This window comes from Orcinus orca, chromosome 3 (genome assembly GCF_937001465.1).
Source record: "Orcinus orca chromosome 3, mOrcOrc1.1, whole genome shotgun sequence".
Taxonomy (NCBI): Eukaryota; Metazoa; Chordata; class Mammalia; order Artiodactyla; family Delphinidae; genus Orcinus; species Orcinus orca.
The window spans coordinates 166855036-166870637 of NC_064561.1; the positions used below are offsets into that span (position 1 = coordinate 166855036).

The 15602-nt window shown below is 34.7% G+C and overlaps 1 protein-coding gene across 1 annotated transcript in view; it reads left to right on the plus strand.

Annotated features, from left to right (window-relative positions):
• CDH12 (cadherin 12) overlaps window positions 1-15602 on the plus strand; it is a 977416-nt gene that overhangs the window by 715042 nt on the left and 246772 nt on the right. Inside the window, exon 4 of the mRNA XM_033440164.2 lies at window positions 569-985. Within this exon, the coding sequence (XP_033296055.1) occupies window positions 755-985 (231 nt within the window). The 5' untranslated portion in view covers window positions 569-754. The remainder of the gene's footprint in view (window positions 1-568; window positions 986-15602) is intronic.

Sequence of the window (15602 nt, forward strand, 5' to 3'; positions counted from 1 at the left end):
TTACAAAACAGAAATAGACTCACAGACATAGAAAACAAACATGGTTACCAAAGGGGAAAGGCGGGGATGAATTGGGAATTCGGGACTAAAAGATACACACTACTATATATAAAATAAATAAACAACAAGGACCTACTGTATAGCACAGGGAATTATATTCAATATCTTGTAATAACCTATAATGGAAAAAATCTAAAAAAGAATATATATATATATATCTGAATTACTTTGCTGTACACTTGAAACATTGTAAATCAACTATACTTCAATTACAAAAACAGTGATCCCTGTTTTATTCTTAATATGATTATTAAATTAAAAAAATGATTGCTTCTATTTATGATATACCTTTTGCTTTATTGTAACTCATACTTTTCAAGTCTGTAAAAAAAACTTAGTTGTTTTATCCAAGTTAACAGGTTAAAGAGCAGTGACCATTTACCAATATAATTCTTTTAAAGACTTTCCTCTCTGTTTCTTTAAATGTTGGCAGATATAATGAAAGTTTTGATGACTACCATCATGTAATTCTATCAATTTAATGTATCTTTGTTAATCTGTTTTATAGGTCCCTTTAGATGGAATATAATATAGCAGAAGGCTTTTCATCAAAAGGATTAATGCCTGCATTATCATTTCTGCAATAAAAGAGAAAGCTAAGTGGTAGAGGCCACAGACACCTCAAACCTGGATTCCACAATACTGCATTAAGTGCTGGAGTTTTTATTACTCTGCTGTAGGAAAGCTTTTGCCAATGCTTACAAGGAACTGTTTATCCCTGCTGCTCTGGGTCCTGTTTGATGGAGGTCTCCTAACACCACTTCAACCTCAGCCACAGCAGACTTTAGCCACAGAACCAAGAGAGAATGTTATCCACCTGCCAGGGCGGCGATCACATTTCCAACGAGTTAAACGTGGCTGGGTATGGAATCAATTTTTTGTGCTGGAGGAATACATGGGCTCCGAGCCTCAGTATGTGGGAAAGGTAATGGCGTGTTTCTTTTGACAACAACTTGATAGCAAGGGGGCTTATGCATTGTGTATTGTGTATGGATGTTTTGCACAGGAGTTGAATAAACCAGTGAGTAGAACACTGGAATTGAAATCTGAGTGACCTAGTTTCTCTTCCTTACTCAATGGCCCGGGTAAGCTTTGGAATATCATTTAATCCCTCTTTGCTTCCATTCTCCCTGGTTATTTTAATGAAGTTAATATATATTCTGTTCCTATTTTTGGCATTATTCGCCAAAGACATGAAGTTAATATGTGTAAATGAAATTAAAACTGTTACTATAACACATTATTGGTCATAGCCATTCTGGAATTGTTTACCAATGAGAGACAGGAAAAATCAGCAGGTATAAATAGTCTACATTTTTGTTGATATCTTTGAATGACCAGAATGTCTCCCTTTCCCTCCCTCTTAAAAAACATGATATACCATTTAGATTGTGGTTCTGGAGTATAGATGGTCTCAGACTTACAATGGTTTGATTTAGGATTTTTTAACTTTACAGTGTCGTGAAAACAGTATGCATTCTGTACCCGCATAACCATTCTGTTTTTCACTTTTAGTACAATATTCAATAAACTACATGATATAGTCAACACTTGATTATAAAATAGGCTCTGTGCTAGATGATTTTTCCCGAGTGTAGGTTAATATAAGTGTTCTGAGAATGTTTAAGTCTGTCTAGGCTAAGTAATGATAATCAGTAGAATAGGTGTATTAAATGCATTTCGACTTACAATATTTTCAGTTTACAATGAGTTTATTGGGATGTAACCCCATTGTAAGTTGAGGAAGCTCTATATTTGATTTGGCTTGCTTATACTTTATAAATAATTCCATTATTTTAGGCTTTACAAGCTATTTATGAAGCTATTTATGGCCAAAGTAATAAATGCTGGAACCCAGATATGTACACATAAATCTCAACACAATACACAAATTTTAATCTTATTGTAATTTTAAAGAAATTAAATTTTTTTCACAAAATAGTTGATGGCAACTATCTGTTTCAGCACATTTGTGTTTCACTGCTATTTTTCTTACATAAAATTTTTGACTCATGTCTATAATAGATAGACCGTATCAATAATACCAGAATATTTTCCAGAAAAATAAATATTTTATGCATTTTGATATTTCCATTTTTTAATTTTCTAAAAGATTTTTCTATGGTTTTAATAAAAATATTTATGTTTGAAGAGAGTTTAAAATAAATCCAAAGACAGAAATGGAAAACCATAGTAGAAGGAGTATTAGGAAGCTGATATAGAAGATTATGTCTCTGGAATATTAAAGTCCCTAGAGATTTCAGAAAACCTAAACTAATGAGAAACATGATGAGTCTTATGATTCTAATACTGGCTCAAAGGAAGCAAATCTATTCAAGATCTAAATTCTTTGCCCTATGATTTTAGAATTTACCTTTTGGAAATTTATTTTTAAAATATTGAATAATACAGTGGGGAAGGTCTTCAGATAGAACCTTGCTGAAAATGAACATGTAGCCAGGGTTGCCCTAGTGTTACCAAACAAAAGTTCATGTGCCCGATGCACCGTGAGTCCAAACAAACCAAAACATCAAAGTTTGGAGCAGAGAAAGGTTTATTGCAGGGTGATACAAGTAGATGGGTGGCTCCTGCCCCCAAAACTCTGAGCTCCCTGAAGGATTTCAGCAAAGCACTTTTAAGGCAAGGTGAGGGAGGGGTGTGGTTAGTTGTTGCAAACTTCTTGGTGTCGGAATCCTTTGTTCTTGCAGCTGTCCACGTAGGTCAGGTCAGGATGTTCCTGTAAACCTCCAACAAGACAAAAGTTATTCTCTGTTCTGCAACTTTTTATCTCTACATGAATGGACTCTTAAGGGTCAGAGTCTTGAGAATAGGTTATCCTGTATATTTCAAGCCATAGGCAACATTCTTTTACAAAAGGTGCAGAGCCAGCATGACTAAGCATAGGCAACAGAGTACAAAGTTAAAAGAAACAGATCTAATATGGAGTCAGATTTGTTCTTCCCTATTACACTACTGTGTATGGGCCCTGAGCAAATTTATTTTCTGTGGGGTACCTATCTATACATAAAATTTGAGTCACATCAAATCAGTCCTTGAGTACCATTCTGGCAGTCCAATTTTTAGTGATCTTGCAAAAAATATACAATGCCGTTTAGCAGGAGTAATATCCTTGACAGGCCATCTACTAGGAATCAGGGCCTGGTCTTGTGGGCCTGGGACAACTCCATAGGTGGTAGTCCTGAGGTCCATATGGTATCTGGTGAACCCCAAAATTGAGCAGAAAGTCAGAGAGACCCTTAAAGGAGAGAAATGTCTACTGAGGCCCAAGCAATTCTAATCCATCCCAGGGCACCCCACTCAGATGGCATTGCTCCACAAATAGCCCTCGGCACAAGATGGGCCTTAGCAACTTTTGAGGAAAGCACTCCCAAGCATGGATGTCCCCTGATGTTACCATACATAGTTTCTGCTTGTATGATTCCTCTATGTGATCACAGAATATAAAAAATCACTAACCTTTTCTATGGTGAGATAATTTCCTGTTGTCCTGGTGCACTCATTTCTTGTGAGTTAATTTTGCATAAGGATTGAGTTTTCAAATCCAAGACAAATGAAGAGGTAGCGTAGCTCTAGAACTCTGCCTCCTGGGTGTCAGTTATATCAACTTGCTTGTGATGGAAGCTGGACATCGCATTGAGGTTCTGGGCAAATGTCTGCTGAGAAGCCATTCTCTGGTTTTGACTAAAGCAGATCCATAGCCTTTGCTTGCCAGAATTTGAGGTGAGAATTTAAATTTTGTTGAAAATTTAATGAAATTGACTTTTAATCTATCCTAGCTAGTGTAGTATTTCACATCCCAATGGACATGATTAAAAGGATCTAGGAGCTGCTTATGCAAGCTTTGTTTGATAGCCTTGAATTCTATTTTTATAATGACTATGATAGTATGGAATTCACCCAAATCATTTAAGAGATGAATTAGTATTTATAAATAGATTAAAAAGGTCTAAGATCTAACCTATTATGAAATTAAAATATTATTTTCATAGACACATGGTTCCCCATTTGTAAAGTATAATGAAAACCCATGGCTCTCAGGTAATGTATGTTTCTAATGCAAATGAAACAACAGTTGCCAAGATTTCCTTTCCACATGGAAACTAATTAAAGTTTAATTAACTCTGTCTTGATGATTGTAGATGTGGGAATAGTGATATGATAACATTGGGACCAATTCAAGCATTATATATATGTGTGTAAACATATAAATATATTTGTGTTCCTGCTTTTTTTTGGAAAGGCTCTGAGACAGTTCATAGTAAAGTAAGGTACTATAAATAATATGGAACTCTGTGTCAAGGGAGTGCACAAGTGTCAAGATCAATGGTCAACTGAACTATTCTAAGTGAGCTTCAAATTTAATGTATGTTTCTTTTCAGCAAGAACATACATGGAAAGTATTAATTTGTAGAGTTCCCATTATTGGAAACTCCACTTATTGAGAGAAAAAAGCAATTTCCCTACCTTCAAATATAAAAGAATTTCTTCCGGTAGAAATTAAAGGGGGGTGGTTGAGTGGCTTAATAGATATTAGCCTCAACACTGTTATATTTAATATTTAAAAGGAGCAGGTGTTATTGTTGACATCCTTTCAAGAAAGACCAAACCTTGGTGTTGCTTATAATGAATATTATTTTATATACAAATACATCCCAAGTGTGTCAAGAGGCAAAATCAATGCTTTTCTCAAATAGACATTTTGGATTTACTACAACACTTGGACACGTGTAAAGTGCCACATTACAGAGCAACACAGAAATTAATTTGATCAGCAAACATTTTAAATTCATTTATTACCTGTTGCTCAAAGTCACCTCAAAAAATTATTATTAAAGACACACATGTGCACATTTGCTTACACACACATACACACACACACGCACAGTAAGTTGCTTATACCAACAAATATAACTGGGTGCCTTTGTCTGTATAGTACTAAATTATGTCATAGCCTCAAAGCTATGTATCAAGAAAGTGCTACCCATCTCATCTTCAAATAATAATTTAGAAAATTCAGTTGTCACTTCAGATGATCTTTGTTAGCAGCAATTCTTAAGTTGAAAGTGTTTAAAATGGCAGAAAGATTAAGAATTGAAGCATATCTAAACCTTAATTTCAGAGGCATTTCTTTATTTAACATTTTTCGTTGAGAATGCATTACAATTTCAGAAAGCATTAAGCCTTGTGGGGATAAATTTAAGTATGAATGTCTTTAGATTGCAATTATAACAGGTAAGCTTTATTGAGCATCTTAAGGCAGGATTTTAAACCCTTTACTTACCAAAATTTATGTAGTCTTCACAACAGCACTAGGAGGAAGATTATTAGTAGCCCCATTTTACACATCAGAAAAGTGAGGCACAGAAAGTTAAATAACTTCCCATGGCCCAACACCCAATAAATATTGAAACTGGGATTTTAAGCCGGGTAGAGTGGGATAATTTAGTTTCATTGTACCAGAAGGTATCACATTTTATTGTCCTATAAGCATCTTAGGAGTGAACAATAATTTTAATACAACAATTAATTTTAATACTGTGACAAAGACCCTATGAGGAGCTGTGGAGACAAAGGAAGGTCTATGACTATGCCTAGAAGATGGAGGAATTCAAGGAAGCCTTCACAGATGATGAAGCACCTGAGATGAGTCTCAAAGGATGACTTTATTTTTTCAGAAAAGATAGTCTGAGGAAAAGTTTTTATAAGCACTGAGGCTTGAAAGTGCTAGGTGAGCCTCGATAACCATATTTCAATATAGTCAGAGAGTGTGAAACCAACATTTCAGAGTAGGTAAATAGAGAAAGTGCAGAGGCTCAAGTCTGGTACCAAGATCAGTAATATTTGTTCTTTTAATTTTTTAATTGAGATATAATTGACATAGAATAGCAGTTTCAGGTGTACAGTGTAATGATTCGACATTTGTATACGTTGTAGATGGTCACCCCAAAAAGTCTAGTTAAAATCTATCACCACACAGTTACAATTTATTTTTCTTGTGATGAAGACTTTTAAGATTTACTCTCTTAGCAACCTTCAAATATGAATACAGTATTATTAAGTGTAGTCACCATGCTGTACATTACAGTATCATTTGTTCTTAAAGGCATCAGGATCCATAGTGTCTTGGTTGAGGATTCTCATGGACAGAATTACAGTTCTAGAATGATTACTCAGAGATCCATTTGAAGGACTTGGAGACAGAAAAACAGACATGGAGATGAGGAGCATATGAAGGGAAAGGTCACAGAAGGATTGTCTCGGAAGTAATAAAGGAAACAGGATATTAGAGTTGGACATTTGAAAGGTAGACAATAGAAGATTTCAAGATCCATTGGTCAAGAGAATATAAAGGATGAGACAAATAATTAGTGGATAATCATATGTAGAGAATGAGTAATCTTAGTAATCTTAAACCGTCATCTTAGCCTTCAGCAAGTCGTAGTAGTAACATCAAAGATCACTGATCAATGAGTACTCATTTTAGAGTAAGAAATAAAAGAATCACTGCTAATCATTATATATCCAGAGTTGCTTAGAAGTATCCAGGTGAAGTATCTCATAGATATTTAGACACATTAATCTAGAGTTCATAAAAGATCCTATGGTAGAGATACAGGATCAGGAGTAATTGGTATACAGATGGTGGTCAAAATCACATTAAGTGTGTGACAAGCTAGGAAAAATTACAGAGAAGATATGAGAACCCTGATTTTTAACTGAAAATCAGATGAAGAATAGATAGATCTAATTAATAAGAAGTAAAAGACAAACGTGTAAGAGTGTTATGGAAAGTAAAATAAAGTTTTAAGAATAAGAAATGACAAATAATGTCAAGCTCCACAGGTCAAGTTAAACAATGACTGGAACACCTCTACTGATTTTGTCATTTAGTGAGCCAGAGGTAAACTTACTCAAAGTGATTTTAATCGTTTTCTCTAGGGTTTGAAGAAAGGAGAAAGGGATGGGTACAGCCTGTAGATGACATTTCAAAAGTGTAGGTGAAATTGATTGGTGTATGCTGGTTAGATCTGATAGGGATTCTATTAATATTTTCCAGAGAAACAAAACCAATAGGATGTATATAAATGACTTAAGGGAAATGACTTTTAAAAATATTTTCTTGTGGTAGAACTAATCAGCAATGTGTGATTCTCCTCACCAGCAAGAAACCCTAAGAAAGGAGGAGAAGGTGTAGGTCACTGCATCAATTCATTATTGAAGGTTTTTTTGGGAGTCATTGTGATGGAATAGACAGAAGAGTACTAAAAAAGAAGTCCAAGAGAAACCAGGATGGAACTACAAACACTAAGGTTCCAAAGAGACATACCAATAAAAAGCTATGCTTTTTTTTTTATATACACGCGCACCTTGGTGATATTTCAGCTTCAGTTTCAGACCACAGGGATAAAGGAAACATTGCAATCAAGTGAGTCACACACAGTTTTTGGTTTCCCAGAGCCTATAAAAGTTAGTTTGCACTGTACGTAGTCTATTAAGTGTGCAGTAGAATTATGTCTGAAACAACAATGTGCATACCTTAATTTTTAAAAAAACTGTATTGCTAAAAGATGCTAACCGTCATCTTAGCCTTCAGCAAGTCGTAGTAGTAACATCAAAGATCACTGATCATATCACCATAAAAATATAATAATAACAAAGAAGTTTGAAATATTGGGAGAATTACCAAAATGTGACCCAGTGGCAGGAAGTGAGCAAATGTGGTTGGAAAAATGGCGCCAATAGACTTGCTGGACACAGAGTTGCCATAAAACTTCAGTCTGTAGAAAGTGTAATATCTGAGAAGCACCATAATGTGAAATGCAATAAAACAAGGTATGCCTGCAAGTGTGTGTATGTGTGTATTCACATGTATGTGCATGTGTGTGTGTGTGTGTGTATATATATGACACAAAAGTCAAGGCAGTAGCAATAGAATTTCATTTTTTAAATAAGTATATGTAGAATTTGTTTTGGATTAGTAAAAAAAACAGAATAAGAAAGAAAGAAAAATAGAGATAGTAAAATAGCATATTAAAATGGCTACAACTGCACTGCAAAATTATTTGCCTATCTGGAAATTCTAAATTAACACAATACTGAGGTGATATTTTGACTCATGTACATATCTCTTTGCATCCAATAAAAATGCAGATTATATCATAAAGTTATACCAACACATAAGTTATTTTCATGGCTCAACATCTTTCTTTCTTTCTCTCTCCCTTTTTCCCTTCTCCCTCCCCCTTCCATTCTTTCTTTCTTCCTTTCTTCCTTCCTTCCTTTCTTTCTTTCTTTCTTTCTTTCTTTCTTTCTTTTTCTTTCTTTCTTTCTTTCTTTCCTTTCTTTTTCTCTCTCTCTCTTTAGTTCATGAGTCACATAGCTTTTTGAAAAGCCCATAATGTGCTTTTCATGGTTCAGTTTACTCCTAAAGTGTGAGCTTTCAATATCAGAGTAATCCCTGCTCATTTGAGATTCAAGGTTCCTCACACCAGCTCAATCTTCATACAAGATTTAAAACTTTATGCATCCTGTTGACTCCTGCCTCACTTACATACCTGAGAACCTTTGCAGTATATTCAAGTGCCCTAAATCAAGGTCTTGTTTCTAACCCATTCTGCTGCCAAATGGATTGACCTTGCTGCTAATCAAAGCATCTTTAGCTACCTGATCTTTCTGTAGCAAAACATCAGAATAAACCATTAAGTAAGCCTGATATTTTATTACACACCTTGGTTCTTAAACATATCCCTGAGTTTTATAGTTTCTCTCAATACGTGAGGCTGTCTTTGAAATAATCATTTTGGGGTATGATTAGACAGCAATATATCTAAAAGGAAAATTGCTGAAATAGAATTTGAGTAAATAAATTACACAATATGCTAAAGTTCTTCTCAAATAGTCGATGCCCATTGTATGCCAGTTCTTCTCTCTCCTTTACAATTTATTTCTCGCTTCTAGCATGCTAGTTGTTTCATAATAGCTGTGTCATAAAAGTTTAATGGGGTTATTTTAATTGAATTGTCAGGGCCATGAGTGAAATTCAACTATCTTTAAATCAATATATGAATCATTAAAAACAACATTTCAAAAATAACATGGATGGCTTTAAGATTTGAGCACTCATTTCTTTTTCTCCTTCTTTCTTCTCCTCCTGTTTTTCCACCTTACCTCTAATTATCTTTCAATCCTTCCTCTTCTTCTGACCACTTCTCTATATTATTTAGGGATTTGCCTGAGTAGTTACTTTAAAGCTAAGATAAAGAGTTCAGAGGCTTCGATTCTAATTTCCAGGTCTTATAATAATTATCCACATGAAAGCACACGTGTGTCAATCCACATGACTAAGAACATAGTGGAACATCATATACCCAGATTATGCTGTCACCAGAAATAACCCAGATGCATTTGTCACAGACTTCACAGTACAGATCACTCTGTGTGTGTGTGTGTGTGTTTATGTGTATGTTTCCAAATTTTTTTTGGTAAAACATTAGTTAAAAGAAAGTTCGTTGGATTCTTTGGAAAACGGTGCTTTCTGTTGGCTAACATTGATGAGCCACTACCACTTACATATTATACTAGATGATAAGAAGTGGGGCCCAATGGAATGATTAGAGAAGTACCCTGGGAAAGGCCACCTGTATGAAAAGATAACAGAAAAAGCAAATACAAAGTGACCTGAGTGATAAAGATTTCAAATTTAATGTTCTCATCTTCCAACAATATTGAATTGATGAATCTATGCCACAGTTATGCCACTCAGACCTACACTTGTAATATAGAGGGGTTCTTTGGATACACTTTAAACATAACAGATATCTGAGAAAAATTCCTTTTTCTTGACTCTGAAAAAAGTGAGACCACTGTCATAGGAGGTACTCTGTATGTATGTTTCATTGTTTGTGAGGAGCAACATAATTTATTGCTACTGACATTTAATCAGTACACCTAATATATGAAATTACTATTATAGAAGCATATGTTTTCTGCTCCTGGAATTTCCCATAGAGATTGCATAAAGGAGATTTACTATATAGCATATATCAACGTAACCACTTTAGAGTAGACTTTTAATCCATATTCATTCTCATTATTTCTTTTTTCTGTTGTTGTTTTATGGTATTTGTATACTTTATTTTTTTTAACATCTTTACAGAAGTATAATTGCTTTCAAATGGTGTGTTAGTTTCTGCTTTATAACAAAGTGAATCAGCTGTACATATACATATATCCCCATATCTCCTCCCTCTTGCATCTCCCTCGCTCCCACCCTTACTATCCCACCCCTCTAGGTGGTCACAAAGCACCGAGCTGATCTCCCTGTGCTATGCGGCTGCTTCCCACGAGATATCTATTTTACGTTTGGTAGTGTATATATGTCCATGCCACTCTCTCACTTCATCCCGGCTTCCCATTCCCATTCCCCATGTCCTTAAGTCCATTCTCTACGTCTGCATCTTTATTCCTGTCCTAACACTAGGTTCTTGAGAACCATTTTTTTTTTTTTTAGATTCCATATGTATGTGTTAGCATACAGTATTTGTTTTTCTCTTTGACTTACTTCACTCTGTATGACAGACTCTAGGTCCATCCACCTCACGACAAATAACTCAATTTCATTTCTTTTTATGGCTGAGTAATATTCCATTGTATGTATGTGCCACATCTTTACCCATTCATCTGTTGATGGACACAGGTTGCTTCCATGTCCTGGCTATTGTAAATAGAGCTGCAATGAACATTGTGGTACATGTGTCTTTTTGAATTATGGTTTTCTCAGGGTATATGCCCAGTAGTGGGATTGCTGGGTCATATGGTTGTTCTATTTTTAGTTTTTTAAAGAACCTCCCTACTGTTCTCCATAGTGGCTGTATCAATTTACATTCCCACCAACAGTGCAAGAGGGCTCCCTTTTCTCCACACCCTCTCCAGCATTTATTGTTTCTAGATTTTTTGAAGATGGCCATTCTGACCGGTGTGAGGTGTTACATCCTTGTAGTTTTGATTTGCATCTCTCTAATGATTAGTGGTGTTGAGCATCCTTTAATATGTTTCTTGGCAATCTATATCTTCTTCGTTCTCATTATTAAACAATGCTGCTCCTTTGTTGTTTTTGTTGGTGTTCTTGTTTTCTGTCAGCTATCATGAACAAGCAGTATTCCACAGTTTCATGAATGTTGGAAGAAAACATGAGATGCCTGGGTCATAGAAAAGGGACATTCTTACTCATAGCACAGCAGGCAATAGAAACATCAGCATCATCGAGTCAGTTCCCATTGCCTCAGGTGCCAATGGGCAAAATGGATAGGTCAGATGGGTGCCACCACATGCTGTGGGTTACGTCACAGGAGAGGAATCCTAATAATTCCTGTCCTTCATTTAGAAGGGAGATATTATCATTATTTTGTTGCATTACAAGCATTATGTGCACCTTGCTTTGGAAGAAGACAATATATCTCAACATTTCAAAAGTTGTAGCTATATAAAATTCTTGAAAATATAGTCTTGAAAAAGGGCATTCGGTGCTTTCTGTGTAAAACCTGCAAGAACAAAAGAGACAATGGAGAATTATCTCTCAACGCGATATGGTGTGTTGACTCACTAAAGCAACACCAAGTAATACAGTGAGTTAGAAGTTAGGAACAGTTTAAATACCTTCTTCTGCCAGCTAACTGAATTGCTTTCTCAGTAGTCAAATGACAGCTCTCTTTCTCTCTCGTTCTCTTTTTTATGCAACATAGAAAAATCATATTCTCTTCCATTCTGAATTTTGGACTCAGAATTATAAATATAAAGGAGTAGTGGAACTGAATGTATGAAGAAATGTCCCAAGTCTACTTCTGGCCCTTAGTGATGTTGGTCTCCACAAATGAACTAACTTCTCAATAAGTATAACCTTTTCAGTATACATTCTTATTTTTTATCTTAGTGATAGAAAATAATTTGTCTTTTAGCCACTGGGTATGAATAATTGTTTGGAATATAACCTCCTCATAATTATAATTATAGTCTCACTCCTTGATTAAAATTATCATTTCCATCATAAATGGTGACTTATTGTAATAAGGGATGAAGAGTTCATATAGAATTAATTTTCTCTTTATTTTACAAAGTATTCAGTGATATTTAATTTTGAAATAACTTGAGATAGTTTGGAATTATTTATGGGATTTTATCATACTTTCAGCCATCCATTTTAAAGGATATGAGATTGTAATTCAAAATGTTTTCAAAGTGATGGGCAAGGATATTTTTGCATGATATATAAAAGATTCTAACTACTATTCTCTGTTGAGTAGACTTATAAACTAAACAATAAATTGATAGCATTGACAAGAGAGAATCATAGTTATGTTGGCCATGTCAGCTACTATCGCAAATTCATTTCAAATAGTAACTTTTGAGGCCATTTTAACTAGTGTTGTAGCTTTAAAAAACAAACAAAATAAATTAAAACACAAGGAAAACCATACTTTGAAAATAAAGCCAGATAATAATAAATGGTTGAAAACATAACCCTCCAGTAATTTTTCACTTCACTTAAAATATTTTGAACATCAAATAGGAAAACATTTAAATTATTTTTATTATCCACTATATAATCATGATCATGAAATTCCTTTAAAATTCTTCCTTTGCTTCATAACTGTCTACAAATAAGAACACTGAATGTTTTCTTAAGTCTACAGCTACACTCATGTAGTTCTAAAGAAGCACATGGAAATTAGCAATAGTTTAATTTCTAACAAATGATTGAAGAAAATTGTTTAATTAAACAATCAGAGCTTCTTATCCCATTTAAAGCCTAGCTTTAAAATTTCATTGAAAATAAAACTGAGACCAAAAATAACATAAGGTAAGTATAATTATTCCTTTCTTTTTCTTTCTTTCTTTCTTTCTTTCTCTCTTTCTCTCCCTTCTTTCCTTCTCTCCTTCCTTCCTTCCTTCCTTCCTCTTTCTTTCTTCCTTGATTAGAAAATGTCTTAAGAGAACAAAATAAGGGGAAATTTAGGGGAAAAGTAGAGTCTATTCTAATGGATAAAAAATAGTAAATATATCTACAAAGATGCACTAGACTTCCTTTTAGATAACATCATTGAAGACTTCCCAAAATTCATACATATATTTTCTATCAGGGAATTACTCCCTTGGTTCCCTGGAGGACACAGAGTAGTGAGGGACATATCTGACCGCCTCTCTGCCCCTAACAATTGGACCTTCATCATCACCCCATGAAAGCTTGTGCAAACACTATGTGTTTCCAGTTAAGTGAACACTTGTAAATATCTGGCTCTTGTGGTTCATGAAAGAGCAAGTCTCCGTCCTCATGGTTTGGGGTTGGAGTAGTAGAAATCAGGAGAGGATGGAAGAAAGTAATTTCCGTGTCCAGTTATTCCTGAAGAAATCCATGTCCCCAATTTCCCAGTGTGTGTGCTGACAAGCTCCTCGGTATACACTCCTTTCCCTGATCCCATTGCTTTATTTTTCCTGGAAGGAAAGAGTGGTTCTGATACTAAATTTTGTTGAAGAATCTTAATCACACATTTCCCCTCCTAATAGTAACAAGTATCTAAGCACCTTTGAAAGTGCTTCTCTGCTTAATGGCTACCTCTGCTCATGCTATCCTTTACTTCAAAGTCAGGGAACTCTAGAGAAATATTTAGTGCTATAAAGAAAAACCTAAACATAACCAGGAACCTTTCAAATATGAGTTTTGATCAGGAATTGGCAAACTATGGCTTGCATACCAAATCCAGCCTGCAGCCTGCTGTTTTTGTAAATAAAGTTTTATTGGAATACAATCATGATTGTCTACATACTGTCTATAACTACTTCCACACATGATGGCAAAGTTAAGTATTTAGGACAGAAATCTATTAGGTCACGAAACCTAAAAAACTTACTATCTGGCTCTTTACAGAAAAATTTCTTAGATAATTACACTTGGCAAACAAAAATTCTGTATGGACTTAGGTCTTTTACATGTAGACACTCAGAACTGCTCACTCAATCCTGTCTGTCTTGAGGATTCAGAATTCTCATTCAAAGGCTTGTTCTCAGAAATGGGTCTCCTGGGAGAGAACAGGCAGAGTGCAATGAAAAATCCTGCCCTCTTTTGTGGCTTTGAATAACCTTACTACCTCAGTATCCTCATCTGTAGAGTAGGGATGATATGGAAAGAAAATAATAAGGTTATTGTGTGGGTGAATTAATCCACGTATGGGACGATGTATGAACATTCTCAGCCAAGTGTCATTAATGTTGCTGTGCTACCCTCACTCAACAATTTTTTGCCCAGTGAGTGTGGACATTGTAATATTTCTGGATGGAATATGGGTTTCACAAAAAGGTGTCTAGATTAATCAGAATATCATTTTCATTCCTTGGAATAAGAGAATCATATAGGATGGATCTGTCATATTCTATGGAGTAAGACATAGATCCCCATTTCCACTATTACTCTTAGTTTCCCAAGAATTTACCAGCACCACAAGCATGTCCATGTTCCAAGCTCTTGTTCCCTTATCTAAGGGTATCCAAATGGCCAGAACAACAGTAAAAGATAATCTTGGACATATAGTCACAAAAGTGGAGGAATTATTACTAGAATTAATATAGCTCATATTTTTGGGAGTGCAATGATTCCTATCATAGAGCACAGAAGAAGTGAGCTTATTCAGTGTTAACAATGTATTAGAAAAGTCAAGTTAAAACCAAATATATTCATGAGAAGAAATGAATAAAATCAAGACCCAGAGACTTGTAACACACTAGATTAAATCAATGTTAATATGTATAGTGGATAAAATCATTTAAACACTATTTAACAGACTTTTCATTCCTTTGGTTGGTTTAGACACATTTGTTATGTATAACATCTGGCTCCTTTATACTCGTTACAATAAACAATTACAAATAAACTTTTCAATTATATGTCAAGTTAAAAATTTTGCATTTCATGGAAGAAATCTAGTTTTCATAGTATAGAATGCCAGTGTTTAAATTCAATATTTAGAAGTGCTAGTTATGACATATTTTTATCAATATGTGCAAACATGCACTTGTTAGTTAATTTGCCAAGCATATTTCTAGTTTTTGCCTCCACTGGTTAGATTGTTCTGTAACATACAATCTTTGATTAAATACCAAATTTTAGTTATTATATGGGACATTGAATACATTTAAGAAATGATTATTTCATTTTTGTCATTCAATCAGTTTTGAAGTATAGTCACATTTATATTTCAAAAGTGATGCCTTTATTAGTGGCTAGGAATACATATTACTGAGTGAAATTTTTTGGATCAAACAATGATCAAGAGCAGCTACTAAGTTAATAATTAAATAACTAAGTAGGGGAATATTCCAGTTCAGTTAAGTAGAAAATTACTTCCAGAAAAATAACTATATATACTCTCAATACACTAAGCTTCGTGGGTGAGAGTTCAGAAGAACAAACAAGATATAGATTAAAAACTGGGGCTTCCCTGGTGGCGCAGTGATTGAGAGTCTGCCTGCCG